This window comes from Bombina bombina, chromosome 4 (genome assembly GCF_027579735.1).
Source record: "Bombina bombina isolate aBomBom1 chromosome 4, aBomBom1.pri, whole genome shotgun sequence".
Taxonomy (NCBI): Eukaryota; Metazoa; Chordata; class Amphibia; order Anura; family Bombinatoridae; genus Bombina; species Bombina bombina.
The window spans coordinates 811,396,099-811,411,761 of NC_069502.1; the positions used below are offsets into that span (position 1 = coordinate 811,396,099).

A 15,663-nucleotide genomic window follows, 5' to 3' on the forward strand; every position below is an offset into this window, starting at 1 on the left:
TTCAATTTCACCATTACTTACAGACCTGGGAAACAGAATGGCAACGCCGACGGGTTGTCCAGACAAACCGACCTCAGCCCCGCATAACCAGCGGTCTGGACAGCCTTAGTCTGCCCCGAAAAGGGGTCAGACCGTGTCTGCCAGAGTGTTCCACAGAAAGGGAGCACTGTTACAGAAGCATTAGTTATTTTGTTGTGAAGAGCTTATTTCCCAGCAGCAATGCCTGAACCAGCCAAGCCAGCGCCTAAGAAGGGCTCCAAGAAAACCGTAACAAGTATCATTTCATAAAGAGTTAACTTTTTTTTTCAGCTTTTAGAAACTATTGTCTAATCACCTCTGGAGCCAGACTGCTAATTGATAAGATGAACTTGTAAACTTGTTATCTTAAGTACTGTAATCCTATTGTGGCCTGTCAAAGGACAGTGCTCTCTATCTAAATGTGTGATGGGGGATTTTGTGCTTCCCCCCCTCTCCCCCTGGGAGTGCCCTGTGTGCATGTAACCTTAATAAAAAGCAGGCTGGGCATCCCAGTCCTGAGTTCTTGTTTGACCCTCAATCGCAGCGTTGACTCGTTTTTGTGGGCAGAAGGGTATCCTAGCTGTACTGCAGCTAAGGGAGATTATTCTATATTTGCGAGACTCATATAGAATACTATGGAAAGCAGCTTCTCCCCTCTTTAGCAATAGGGATCCAGGCTACTAAGCGGTCCATCTCTCAGCGAGACTAAGGGTAACCGTAACAGGTTGTAATGTTGGGGGGGGGGTATTGTATTTATTCTTTTACAGGCAAAAGAGCTGAAATCCTTGGGGCATGCCCCGCAAAGGGCCCTGTTCAGGGCTGGTAAGGTAAAAGAGCTTGTAACTTTTTTAATTTAGAATAGGGTAGGGAATTTTTTATTTTGGGGGGCTTTGTTATTTTATTAGGGGGCTTAGAGTAGGTGTAATTAGTTTAAAATTGTTGTAATATTTTTCTTATGTTTGTAAATATTTTATTATTTTTTGTAACTTAGTTCTTTTTTATTTTTTGTACTTTAGCTAGTTTATTTAATTGTATTTATTTGTAGGAATTGTGTTTAATTAATTTATTGATAGTGTAGTGTTAGGTTAATTGTAGGTAATTGTAGGTAGTTTATTTAATTATTTTATTGATAGGGTAGTGTTAGGTTTAATTATATCTTAGGTTAGGATTTATTTTACAGGTAAATTTGTTATTATTTTAACTAGGTAACTATTAAATAGTTCTTAACTATTTAATAGCTATTGTACCTGGTTAAAATAATTAAAAAGTTGCCTGTAAAATAAATATTAATCCTAAAATAGCTATAATGTAATTATAATTTATATTGTAGCTATATTAGGATTTATTTTACAGGTAAATATTTAGCTTTAAATAGGAATAATTTATTTAATAAGAGTTAATTTATTTCGTTAGATGTAAATTATATTTAACTTAGGGGGGTGTTAGTATTAGGGTTAGACTTAGCTTTAGGGGTTAATACATTTATTATAGTAGCGGTGAGGTCCGCTCGGCAGATTAGGGGTTAATAATTGAAGGTAGGTGTCGGCGATGTTAGGGAGGGCAGATTAGGGGTTAATACTATTTATGATAGGGTTAGTGAGGCGGATTAGGGGTTAATAACTTTATTATAGTAGCGCTCAGGTCCGCTCGTCAGATTAGGAGTTAATAAGTGTAGGCAGGTGTCGGCGACGTTGAGGGGGGCAGATTAGGGGTTAATAAATATAATATAGGGGTCGGCGATGTTAGGGCAGCAGATTAGGGGTACATAGGGATAACGTAGGTTGCGGCGGTTTACGGAGCGGCAGATTAGGGGTTAAAAAAAATATGCAGGGGTCAGCGATAGCGGGGCGGCAGATTAGGGGTTAATAAGTGTAAGGTTAGGGGTGTTTAGACTCGGGGTACATGTTAGAGTGTTAGGTGCAGACGTAGGAAGTGTTTCCCCATAGGAAACAATGGGGCTGCGTTAGGAGCTGAACGCTGCTTTTTTGCAGGTGTTAGGTTTTTTTTTCAGCTCAAACAGTCCCATTGTTTCCTATGGGGGAATCGTGCACGAGCACGTTTTTGAGGCTGGCCGCGTCCGTAAGCAACTCTGGTATCGAGAGTTGCATTTGCGGTAAAAATGCTCTACGCTCCTTTTTTGGAGCCTAACGCAGCATTTGTTTTAACTCTCGATACCAGAGTTAAATTTATGGTGCGGCCAGAAAAAAGCCTGCGGAGCGTTAACAGCCCTTTTACCGCCAAACTCCAAATCTAGGCCTTAGTGTCTATAAAACACTGGGAGCTGCCATGTTGTAACTTGTGTTACCTTCTCTGCTGTGGCCAATTAGGGTCAGTTATAAATAGGTCACTAGAGTGTGCAGCCAATGGTTGTGTTCGATTTAACAGTATTCTGCACTTCCATTTCTAACAGGAACTGAAAAGTTTACAATTTCAGAATGGAATTACAGGCAAAGAGGACAAAATAAATAATGAAAGTATATTGCAGAGTTGTTTTATTATATACAATTTATGATTTTATATTACCATCTCAAAGTGTTTAATGTCCCTTTAAAGGCAGCTTTCAAAATCAAAAGCTTTGAGATATTTTAGCTCTCAAAGTTGCACTTACCTTGTCTTCTCTCCAGGCTCTTCTGATCAGGTCTTGGTTTTAAAAAGCACTTCGCGGGCGCGCTGTCTAATCACAGCACTCCCAATCGCTCCATTAAACTGAATGTAGCTCGCTCCTGCTCTGGTCTGGTAGCAGGGGCGAGCTACATTCAGTTAATTTCAGAGCTTCAAATGTACATAATAATCTGTAGATTAGATAATGTTCCACTACAGTCATAGATTCAAAATAATAATTATATTGCAAAGTACCAGTTGCCATTTTTTTCCTATATTAAGTCATATTTATTAAAGGCAAAAATAACTTAATTCACAACAAATCAGAGTTTTCAGAATACAATTTGATGAACTAGAGGGTGAGCAGAAGGAATAGGGAGGGCACAAGTGTGTGGACCATTTACATGAAGCAAAGGGTGAGAGAGAAGGGAAGGCATGTGTGTGTCCTTTAGATTAAGCGGAGAGTGAGAAAAAAAAGGGAAGAGAGGGCACGCGCATGTGTTATTTCACTAAAAGCAGAGGGTGAGAGAGAAGGCGACATAGGGTGTGTTTGTGCCATTTATATGAAGCATATGGTGAGAGAGAAAGGAATAGATGGCATGTGTGTTCTATTTACATAAATCAGAGGGTGAGAGTGAAAAGAGGGCATGTGTGTTTACTATTCACATGAAACAGAGGGTGAGAGAGAAGAGAGGGCATGTGTGTGTACTATTCACATGAAACAGAGGGTGAGAGAGAAGAGAGGACATGTGTGTGCATGGTATTTGCATGAAGCAGAAGATGAGACAGAAAGGAAGACAAGGTATGTTTATGAACCAAACTGATTGTATTATTGCCATCTCTCTGTATTGAGGCTCATTTCAGAATCTGAGTTTTCTAACTGTGAAGCTTATACCATAGATCACTCACCTGCAGAGATATCTGATGGCTGAATATTCTGTACTGCATATGCTCCTGTGTCTAGATGTTTATCACTGTGACCTGTTAGCTCTAAAAGAGAATACAATTAGTTTCCTTTGCTAATCATGCAACAATGTACAATGTATTCTAATTTTCCCTGAACAAAAAAGTGTTAATATTTATGTTGGGTATAAAACTTGTTTATAATCAGACAGCTCATTAGATCACACATAACGGATTCACTGTATATTTACACTCTTTCAGTTACTTCTGTAGTGTATGTGCATTTCCTGAGTGAGATATTTATTACTACACAGCGTTACCTGAGCTCTTGTTTCCTGGGATCTCCATAGTCCTTAGTGCTTGGCGAGTCTCCATCATGACGTCCTTGTAAAGCTCCTTGTGTCCCTCTATATACTCCCACTCCTCCATAGAGAAATACACAGCAACATCATCACACTTTATAGGCACCTGAAACACACACAACTCATTTAGCGCTGATTTTAAAGGCGCAGCACAGATTCTGTCACACACTTTTATTGACAAAGCCAGAATAATGTTACTGAGAACATACAGAGACACAGGCAGCAGGTAGGAAATACACCCAGGGCCAGATGGGAAAAATAAGAAGAATTACTGAGCCCTGACACTGGTATAATGTCACATTCCCTAGCAGTGCTCACACCATTCTCCAGAATTGCACATTCTCCAGCAATTCAAATTTTCTAACCATAAGACCAAGGGCTGGAATGTGACCTTTAAAGTCATATATATGCCCCCACTTACCCAAACTAAATATTACGCTCTAGATTAGTCAAGAGATACCTTAGTCTGTGCTTCATGTAATCAGTATTTCTTGATTGGGTATTAGAAGTAAAAAAAAGAAAAAACAAACAGAACTTTTGCTATATAATAAAAACTCCATGATTGCAGCTGCATCAATTGCATCAGCAGCATACAGTTTGTTCACAGGTAAGGCAAAAGGACAAGCTTCTCTGCAAAAGCTTCTAAAACAGCAAATCTCTGTCTGCAGCAACACAAATGTCCTTTACAGAATGAAACAGCAAACAGAAATCCAGCAAGATGTTTAGTACATAATATTTTTCACAACACATCATATCAGGCCTCCTGTCTGGCTGTAATCTACTTAGCTAGAGAAATGCTTCCCTTTTAAACCATAGGAGCAGTAATCATGAGCCACACCTGAGTTTAATAGTCTTTAACAGCTGTAAGGTATTCACAACTAAAAAACACTAATTACTTCCCTGGGGTTTCTTAGCAAAATGGTAAAGTGAAATGTATTAAACTTGGTCTAATATATACTCCCTCTATCACCAAACCAGACTTTCTGTCACAGTATGCACAGTATACTGTAAATATGAAATTAAGTGTTGGATTGCAAAATATCTGTACACAAATCCAAGGCTTACACGTTTCAGCTTTAATGCCATAATCATAGCCCTAAAAACACACTGATAAAATCACTCTGATATAATCCTACCTTGTGTCTCATTGGTGATAAGATTTCATGATGTCACTACTTAATTTAAACAGAGAAAAAATGAGAACAGCACAATTATGGAGGAGTGCACGAAAGACCTCAGGACACTGTCAGGTCCCTAAACGAATAGTCAATGATAAAGATGGTTCTTAGCACTCAATATTTCAATATAGACAGTTTATTCACATAGAAAAACAACATTTCGGGGTCACAGCCCCTTATTCATGCTTTATCATTTACTTAATTTAAACAGATATCCAAATACATAAATATATCATTATTACTAAAAAAGCACATTTACATATGAACCATCAATACAAAATATTATTTAAAATGTAATCATATTCTATATACGAATTAATGGATAATATACAACAGATATAGCAACTATCTGATACAAAAAGTCAGAGTAAAGTTGTTACTCCATAATCCATATCAATTCAAACTACTGACGACTCAGACTCATTGCCAAAAAGGTCATATTCTGAGTTGAGCTCTTCTGGTATTCTAGTTCTAAGTTTTAAAATACAATACATTTCTTGCTACTCCAACAATTTCAATTTATCACCACCTCTTTTTGGACTTCTAACTTGTTCACAAATTATCCAACGAACATCCCTGGTGGCTAACCCTGTATATTGCAACTTACATTTTGTGCCAGTAAATAAACTACAACTGTGGTAGTGCAGTTAAAGCATTCCTCAATTTGTTCATTTATCACCATGGAACAAAAATGTGTACCCATGGCTACATGTTCACAGGCTTTACAATCTGTATTCCCACATCTGTAAATACCTTTAAATTTTAACCAGGAATTATTCGGAGAAGCAATTTTAGGGAGACAGAAAGGGACTATTATTTTGGCAAGTGTATGATTTCATCTATAGCAAACCTGCAATCTTTGCAACAAAATTTCTGGTTTGAGCTTGATTCTGCAGCTACGTTATCCATGTTGAGCGGCATTGGATTAAACAGTCATGTGATTTACCCGCTGACTAGTTGGAGTTAAAAGAGGAAAGCCCCATGCGCTGTTAGATTGATAGCGTGCCCGCATGCATTGGGATTGTTTGTCTACATTGATACTAGAAGCCACACAAGGGTGAGTAAATAGATGTGACATATTAGTTTACTAGAACTGACAAACTCTGTTGTGGGGCATAACAGACAGGACGATCCTGGTGGATATTAATATGTATGGCTTTGTGTCTTCTACCTGTGAGCTTTGCATACTAGTTAACATAAAATTACTAGGTGGTTACCAGACTTCCTATAACTGTTGGTATTTGAAGTCACCAGTTAAAATATTTAACAAAACATAATTAGTAAATCACATGCTTATAACGAGATGAGCTAATTAGCGTGCTAGCCAAAGTTATTGTGATATTACCAGATGATTATCACGTGCACAATGCATACAAATATAAACGTTTAATACCACTTTTTAAAAGCTGTAAACTGTTACAGTGGGCAGTACCCACAGGCATTATAGGCTCCTTGATCGCTCCGCAATAAACACATAAACTGCCCTCAAAGCATTTAACCTATAAATAGACAGGCCCCACTATAATAGTTCCCCAAAATCACTAAACCCCTAACAGCCATTAACCCCTAAACCATTTAACTCTGTTTTACAGGTTCTGGTAACTTTTCTTTGCATAAACAAATTTCTTTGAAATGTGGCAGCTTTGTAGCCATCCTCGGTAATAAGAAATGCTAAACATGTTCTGTAAATGTTTGAATATTTGTGGTCTATTATAATATAATAATATATTTGTAGATGTTTTGTTTTTCAGGTTAAACCTGCTTTTTAAAGTATATACAAAAAAAATACATATATTTGGCCCTTAGTGTGAAAAGGTTATATACCCCAAGTACAGAATAAGCGAGGGCATGTCAGGCTGCAATCAGCATATCGTAATCATTACAAACCATGTTAATATGTGTAAATAAACAAATACAGCCAGTGACAGGGACATGCAGATGTTATTATGACATATTCCATCACCTCTCCTGTCAGCAGGTACATGATCTGCAGGGTGTGGGTCAGTATCCTCTCTGTTGTCGTCTTGTCCCCAGTCATGTGACTCACTGTCAGTGAGTTAGTCACACGCTGCAAGAGTAAAACATAAAAACATCACTGACCCCTATCACATCACCTGTGTGTATCCTGTTATCATATTCCCCATCTCATCACGGTCACAAGGCAAGGCATTGCAAAATATCTGCACACACAATAAATATTGCATATATGCACAGTAAATATCAGGAATTAAGTGTTGCATTGCAAAATATCTGCACACACAGTAAATATATATATATATATATATATATATATATATATATATATATATATATATACACATACACACACATATATACACACACTGCACAGAGGAAGTGGCACTCACCATGCAAACGACTGCCTGGTGCACTGCTGCTGTTGAAAATACACAAAGTCCTAGTACCCCAAACCTGGCCAAGGATAAATGGTAATACCGATAAAGCAGGCAACAGTGTCAAATGCAAATAGAAGCCTTTAATCCTCAATAAGGAAAAAACAGGTAGGGCCTTAACCCATAACGTCCATAACCCAGGTCTGTCACGGCCTCCATTTGACAAAGGTTCTGGCTAGAACCGAAAAGTTATGTTTTTTCCTTATTGTGGAGTAAAGGCTTCTATTTGCATTTCACACTGTGCTGCCTGCTTTATCGGTATTACCATTTATCCTTGGCCAGGTTTCGGATACTAGGACTTTGTATGTACAGTATATTATATATATATATATATATATATATATCACACACACATATATACATATATAATCCACTGAAATAAGTGCACTCCCACGAACAGTAAATTTAAGTTCTGCCAGGGTGCTATAGAAAGTTCAAATATCCAAGTTATAACACAAGCACTCACTGGACTTGATACAGGTGAAATAAAAAGTGTTTTATTCCATATAAACAAGTGACGTTTTGGGGTTCACCCCTTCATCAGACCAACAATTGTGCATAGTGAATCAAACATTCTATACCTATTGAAACTCCACCCACTGTGCAAAAAAGCACCAAACTGTTCATAGCAACCATAGAAAAAACAAATACATTGTGAATGCTCATAGTTGCTAATCCTGTGTTAATATTATACAGTGTAATAATAAACATATAGTGTAATCATAGTGGGATCATTTACAGAACATCACTTAGTATAATCGATCCTTGCTAGTGATAAAAACAAATTTTCTATTTAATATTATCACAAACCTCAGTTGTTATTCCTGCACTGAGAAAATGCCATCATAAGCCCCGCCCTCAAACTTTGTGCAACAACAACACAGGGATGAATGTGTATCAAAAACTATTTGACATAACGGTATCCAAATCAGTGTATGAATGTGTATGAAGATACAAATGCCTAGTGTAATCACTTTGAACTCCTATAGGCATATCTATAGTCCTAAATAAAAAGAGAGAAGCGCTCAACATGAATGAACAATAGCATAATAGCTTGTTCTATAGCTAGTTACCACCCAAGAAGCAGCCTCTTTTTGCTCAACATGTGCCTTTCACAGAGAAGAACTTTCCTGAAGCATTTCAGTCTGATCCTGACTTCACAGTACAGTCCAGCCCCGAAATACCAGGCAATCCCTTTCTAAACGAGAGAAACAGCAAAACCTCAGACATACGTTTTGGTCTATTGTGGGCCTCGTCAGTGAGGTGCAGCCATATTGCTCTACGTACGTCTGGAGTTTTGCTGTTTCTCTCGTTCAGGAGGGATTGCCTGGTATTTCGGGGCTGACTGTACTGTGAAGTCAGGATCAGACTGTCACAGTATAGTCCAGCCCCGAAATACCAGGCAATCCCTCTCTGAACGAGAGAAACAGCAAAACTCCAGACGTACGTAGAGCGATATGGCTGCACCTCACTGACGAGGCCCACAATAGGCCAAAACGTACGTCTGAGGTTTTACGGTTTCTCTCGTTTAGAAAGGGATTGCCTGGTATTTCAGGGCTGGACTGTACTGTTAAGTCAGGATCAGACTGATATGCTTCAGGAAAGTTCTTTTCTGTGAAAGGCACATGTTGAGCAAAAAGAGGCTGCTTCTTGGGTGGTAACTAGCCATAGAACAAACTTTTATGCTTTTGTTTGTTCCCAGGTTGAGTGCTTCTCTCTTTTTATTTATGCAAATTATGACACTTAGGGAAGTCTCCCTAAGTGTGATGCGGGAATCCAGACGTGGACCCGTTGCTCAGTGTGCCTACAGGGATATGGTTGCACCTCAATGACAAGGCCCACAATAGGCCGAAACGTACGTCTGGGGTTTTGCTGTTTCTCTTGTTCAGAGAGGGATTGCCTGGTATTTCGGGGCTGGACTGTACTGTGAAGTCAGGATCAGACTGATATGCTTCAGGAAAGTTCTTCTCTGTGAAAGGCACATGTTGAGCAAAAAGAGGCTGCTTCTTGAGTGGTAACTAGCCATAGAACAAGCTATTATGCTTTTGTTCGTTCCCAGTTTGACTGCTTCTCTCTTTTTATTTATGTATCTATAGTCCTATATTGGACCTAGCAATAGAGATAACACATCTATACACCAGCTATTGTCTAAGATATCACTCCAAATGTATCCTCAGAATTACCTACATGTAGACAAACTGATCGAAGTATTTAAAAAAATAAAAACATAAAAATGCAATCCAAAAGTCAAGTTAAACATATAGAATTAAACACATAGATAAAGTTAGCATCAGGGAGCATATGTAAATTTTCACTATGTGTATGGTACAGCCATATATATATATATATATATATATATATATATATATATATATATATATATATATATATATATATATATCTTTAAATGTCAGTCTCATTTCAGTTACATCATGGGGAAAATAAACTAAGCAGTTATATAAGGATATGTTTTATTTTTTGAAAATATTTTGATCAGTTTGTCTAAATGTAGGTAATTCGGAGGATACATTTGGAGCGATATCTTAGACAATAGCTGGTATATAGATTTGTTATCTCTATTGCTAGGTCCAATATAGAACTATAGACATGCCTATAGGAGTTGAAAGTGATTACACTAGGCATTTGTTTCTTTATACACATTCATACACTGATTTGGATAGTTCTGTCAAATAGTTTTTGATACATTTATGATACACATTGATACATCCCCATGTTGTTGTTACACAAAGTTTGAGGGTGGGGCTTATGATGTAATTTTCTCAGTGAAGGAATAACAACTGAGGTTTGTGATAATATTAAATAGAGAATGTATTTTTATCACTAAAAAGGATTGACTATACTCAGTGATGTTCTGCAAATGGTCCCACTATATGTTTATTATTGCACTGTATAATATTAACACAGGATTAGTAACTATGACCATTCACAATGTATTTGGTTTTTCTATGGTTGTCATGACAACAGTTTGGTGTTTTTTGCACAGTGGGTGGAGTTTCAATATGTATAAAAATGTTTGATTCACTCTGTACAATTGTTGGTCTGATGAGGGGTGAACACCCCAAAACGTCACTTGTTTATATTGAATAAATCACTTTTTATTTCACCTGTATCAAGTCCAGTAAGTGCTTGTGTTATAACTAGGATATAGATATATATATATATATATATATATATATATATATATATATATATATATATATATATATATATATATATATATATATATATATATATATATATATATACACACACACACACACATATAGTATATATCAGGAATTAAAAGGATATTAAACAGTGTGAAATTATAATATAAGATGTTTAAATATATGTAGATAAAAAGACTACAGTATAATTTCATTATTTATTTTGTTTCCTTTTCCTGTAATTTAACACTGACATTTTTTGTTTTTTTAAATCCCACTAAGTTTCTATAACGTATGGGAGCTGCCATGTTTGGGCTTAAGTTGCACCTTATCTGTTTCCCCTTCTGAAGACAATTAGATACAGATATAAAACAGGTTATAAAAGAAGGAATTTCACAGCCGGGTGTTATTATGAAACAGTGTGGGGGCAGTGTAATATTTTCTAATATTATATAATTTTCTGCATAATTTAGCATAAATGTATTTCATTATAATGCGCAATGATTTAACGTAATATTGGCTAACATTTTAGCAGGGTGGTCAGTAAACTCAGCCGGGTTGTGCACCCACTAAAAAGGTCCTGGGGAGAACACTGACTTTAATTACATAAACAGAGATAAATAGAAAACTAGTTCAATATCACTTTATAGAAACTAAAGTAATTTATAGAAATGAAAACTTTAGACATATTTTCAATATTTAAACAAATAATATAATTGTAAAAATACAATCTACATATTATTTACAAGACCAATCTTTGCTTTAAATACATCATGATGTCTAGCAAGTATTTACTGTTTGTTCCTTAAGGAGTTAACATTCCTTGCAAAATATCTGTCTACACAATAAAGGTTTTACATATGCACAGTATGTCTCAGCAATTAAGAGCTGCATTGGAAAAAGGTCTGCATGCAAAATACATTTTATAAGCATTTAAATGGTCATTTTGTTTGCAACATTCACATTTATTTGCAGTCCAGGGGCAAAAGCCTTAAGAATCTTTTTGAATATCCCCTTTGGAATGGGCAATTAAGGAAAAATATAACTAAGCTCATTCACTAATCAAGCAATCACTGTGTAATATATTGCAAGGTCAATTTCTGGCTCCTGTAAGATACATTCCAGTATCTTTGCATGCAGTTTAAAAAACAAACAAAAAAAACATATACAGATAAATTACAGGAAATCCAGGTAACATGCACAATGAAATTACCAGGATGTGAGCAGACTAACCAGCTAGCAGGTGTACGTGCAGGTATTATTTATATATGGGAAGGGGGGGGTAGTGTGGCTCCAGGAATACCTCTGTAGATCAGCAACAGCCTCTGGTCACAGATAGCATAGAACAGCAGTTCCGTAATGTTCACAATTGAAGACTCGAGGTGCAGGCCAAATGGAGGACTGAGCGTGTCCCGAATATATGCAACAAGACGAGAAAGGCAGCACACACGGTATCCAAATAAAAAACAGAACTTTATTCCGGCATTGCAAAAAATACATACACACACACACACAAGGAAAAGGGGGACGTGTCCTTACGCGTTACGTGCCATGCGGCACTTAGTCATAGCCATGCGGCACTTAGTCATAGCCTTTTCCTCCTGTTTGTATTTTTTGCAATGCCATAATAAAGTTCTGTTTTTTATTTGGATACCATGTGTGCTGCCTTTTTTGTCTTATTATCTATATATGGCAAATGTACGCATGCGTATGCCCACTCTATACAATAGCACTTCCTCTTCTGCACAAATTACTACTTGTCTATACCCGTGTTTCTCAACGGCAGTACTCAAGTACCCTCAACAGGCCAGGTTTTCATTAGCTGAAGCAGTGCACAGGTGAAGTAATCCGCTGATCAGTAACACTATTGTTACTAACCTTCTCTTACCAATCAGCTGATTATGTCACCTGTGCACTGGTTCAGCTATAATGAAAACCTCGCCTGTTGGGGGTACTTGAGGACTGTGTTTGAGAAACAATGGTCTATACTATATAAAGACTAGTTTATTATTGTTAACCTAAACCTGTCATTGCTTCATAAGCTGCCTATTGCTGACCTGTGTATGGGTATGATAGAACAAATAACAAAAGGCTGCTGGGTAGTAACTGTCTCCTCAGGTGAATTTACACTTTTGTATTTGCATAAACACCTTAAAACACTGGCTCTTTCTTTATCTCTGAGCATCTATCACCTCTTGTTGCTAAGCAACTAATACACATATCCACTGCAGGTTACTGTGGTGTTGTTATGATGTTTTCTCACCTCTCCCGTCAGCAGGTAGAGAATCTCCAGGATGTGATTCAGGATCCGCTCAGGCAGCTTCTTCTTCATCTTGTTCGTGGTCAGTGATATTCTGTAACACTAAGACCTGCAACAGTGGCACGTACATGACAGAAATTACAGATAAGGGATTACTGGCCATACACACATACTATAGACACACATACACCTGAAATATATCTGTTTACATGTATATCCCAAACATATATACACCAACTCACAAATACCCAGGTTACTTATACCTACATATATATGCATCACATTAATGTATACATGCATATACACACATTCCACACACACTCATAACTGATGATAAAGGTTGTTTTGTGTTTGAGTAAAAGAGAAGGGAGCTTAGAGGGTGTACTATACAATACATAAGTAATAGTAAACCACAAGTGCCTTATACAGAGCTAGTTCATATTATAAAGAGTCTACCTCTGTATTTCACACACACACTTAATCCCCTCCCCAGTATTTTATATACAGATATATAATATTATTGAGAGGATCCCTCTGACTCACACACACACACATATCCCACCACTATACCTTGTTTACAAAGCTATAATACTATAGTGAGGCTCCCTGATTCTCTTTCACACACATACACCTCAATAGTACCTTATATACAGATACAAATTATTATATAAAGGTTTCCTCTGCTTTAAACAAAGCCACCTCATCAGTATCTTATATACACATATAAAATATTTCTAGAAAGGTTCCCTCTGTCTCACACACAGCCCCCCAGTATGTCATATAAAAATATATAATATTATTGAAAGGTTCCATCTACCTCACACACAGAGCCCCCATAAAGATGTATAATGTTATAGAGAGACCCCCTCCCCAGTACATTATATACAAACATATAATATTACATAAGTTTCCTCTGTCTCTCACAAGCCACCTCCCCAGTACCTTGTATACTGTTTTACAATATTATAGATGTTCTCTTTTCCTCACACACACAGCCCCATCCCCAGCAACTTATATACAGTTATAAAATATTATAGAGAGGTCCCCCACACACACACAGCCCCCTCCTAGTCTGTACATTAGATACAGATATACAATTGTGTAGGAGGTTATCTCTGTTTCGCACACACACACACACTCCCCTCCCCAGTACCTTATATACAGTTATACAATATTATACACATGTTCCCTCTTCCACACACGCAGTACCTTAAATACAGATATATAATTGTATATGGAAGTTATCTCTGCTTCACATACAAAATCGCCTGTAGTACATTTTAAATAAATAGTTATTATTAAAAAATGTCTTCATTCTGACATACACAGTTACCTACATGAAACCACTGTACTGAGTGCTGAGACGGTAAAAGCTTTTCCCATACAACAATAACTACATGTGTGATGTGTGCAGCGATCTAAATGCACTAAGAGTTACCGGAAGATGCATTTAAACTTCCTGCAGTCCTCTTTCCTGTGTGGTCACAGCAGCAGTCTTGTGACGTCACAGGTCCTTCAGCTCGAAGGGACCGAGTTGCTATAATGAAAAGTATCAATATGCTGCCGGTTTCATAAAGGTAAATATGAGCAAATACATAATTGTATAGTGGTATATACTTCTATATACTGTACTTAAGACGGTATGTGCGTGTTTATTAGGCAGCAGGCTTTGGCAGGGAGGTGATTCAGCCTGAATGCGCATGTGAGAGGCAGAGGGAATCTCTATACAAGATGGGATTGGGAACCTCTCCAAAATATTATGTGTAACGGAGGCATAGGGAACCCCAGTACCTTATATACCGATATATATAGAGATGTTAATTTGCCTCAAGGACACACAGCCCCCTCCCCAGTACCTTATACACAGGTATATAATATTATAGAGATATTCCCATTGCCACACACACAAATACCTCCCCAGTGCATTATACACAGATACATATTATTAGAGGTTCCCTATGCTTCACACACACACACCCTCTTTACAGTACCTTATCCTCGAGTAATAGCTAGATCCCCTGCAGCTAAAGGACCCGTGAATCACGTGACTGCAGTGCAGTGACATCATCAGTACTTTAGCAGGACTGGATCTAGCTGCTACCAGGTAATATTAGTGATTTAAGGAGGGGTGACAACTAACGTTAGCCGCCTAAGGGTGAGAGGTGAGCTGGGGCCTGGGGGTGCGGAGAGAGAGGGGAAGGAGGGGGCTGTGTGCGAGACAGAAGGGAGCATAGAGTCTACATGGGCTAGAGTGTGAGATAGAGGGGGCCGCGAGTCTACAGAGGGGGGCTTATAGTCTATATGGGCTTGGGTGTGAGACAGAGGGGGGCTGCAAATCTTCAGTGACTGAGGTGTGAGTTGGGGCATGGGATAAGAACCTGTACAGGGACGGGGTGTGAGACAGGGGTGATGTTGGGCTGTACAGGGGCTGGGGTGTGAGACAGGGGTGCTGATGGGCTGTACAGGGGCTGGGGTGTGAGACAGGGGTGCTGATGGTCTGTACAGGGGCTGGGGTGTGAGACAGGGATGCTGATTGTCTGTACAGGGGCTGGAGTGTGAGACAGGGGTGCTGATGGTCTGTACAGGGGCTGGAGTGTGAGACAGGGGTGCTGATGGTCTGTACAGGGGCTGGGGTGTGAGACAGGGGTGATGTTGGGCTGTACAGGGGCTGGGGTGTGAGACAGGGGTGCTGATGGGCTGTACAGGGGCTGGGGTGTGAGACAGGGGTGCTGATGGTCTGTACAGGGGCTGGGGTGTGAGACA

The 15,663-nt window shown here is 38.3% G+C and overlaps 1 protein-coding gene across 1 annotated transcript in view; it reads right to left on the bottom strand.

Moving 5' to 3' along the window:
- The window catches only part of LOC128657894 (gastrula zinc finger protein XlCGF66.1-like), a 32,861-nt gene extending 17,948 nt beyond the window's left edge, over positions 1-14,913 (bottom strand). Inside the window, exons 1-5 of the mRNA XM_053712322.1 lie at positions 14,892-14,913; positions 12,904-13,009; positions 7,026-7,130; positions 3,843-3,990; positions 3,529-3,609 (exon numbers count right to left, since the gene is read on the bottom strand). Of these exons, the coding sequence (XP_053568297.1) occupies positions 3,529-3,609; positions 3,843-3,990; positions 7,026-7,130; positions 12,904-12,972 (403 nt within the window). The 5' untranslated portion in view covers positions 12,973-13,009; positions 14,892-14,913. The remainder of the gene's footprint in view (positions 1-3,528; positions 3,610-3,842; positions 3,991-7,025; positions 7,131-12,903; positions 13,010-14,891) is intronic.
- Between the last annotated feature and the right edge of the window lie 750 nt (positions 14,914-15,663).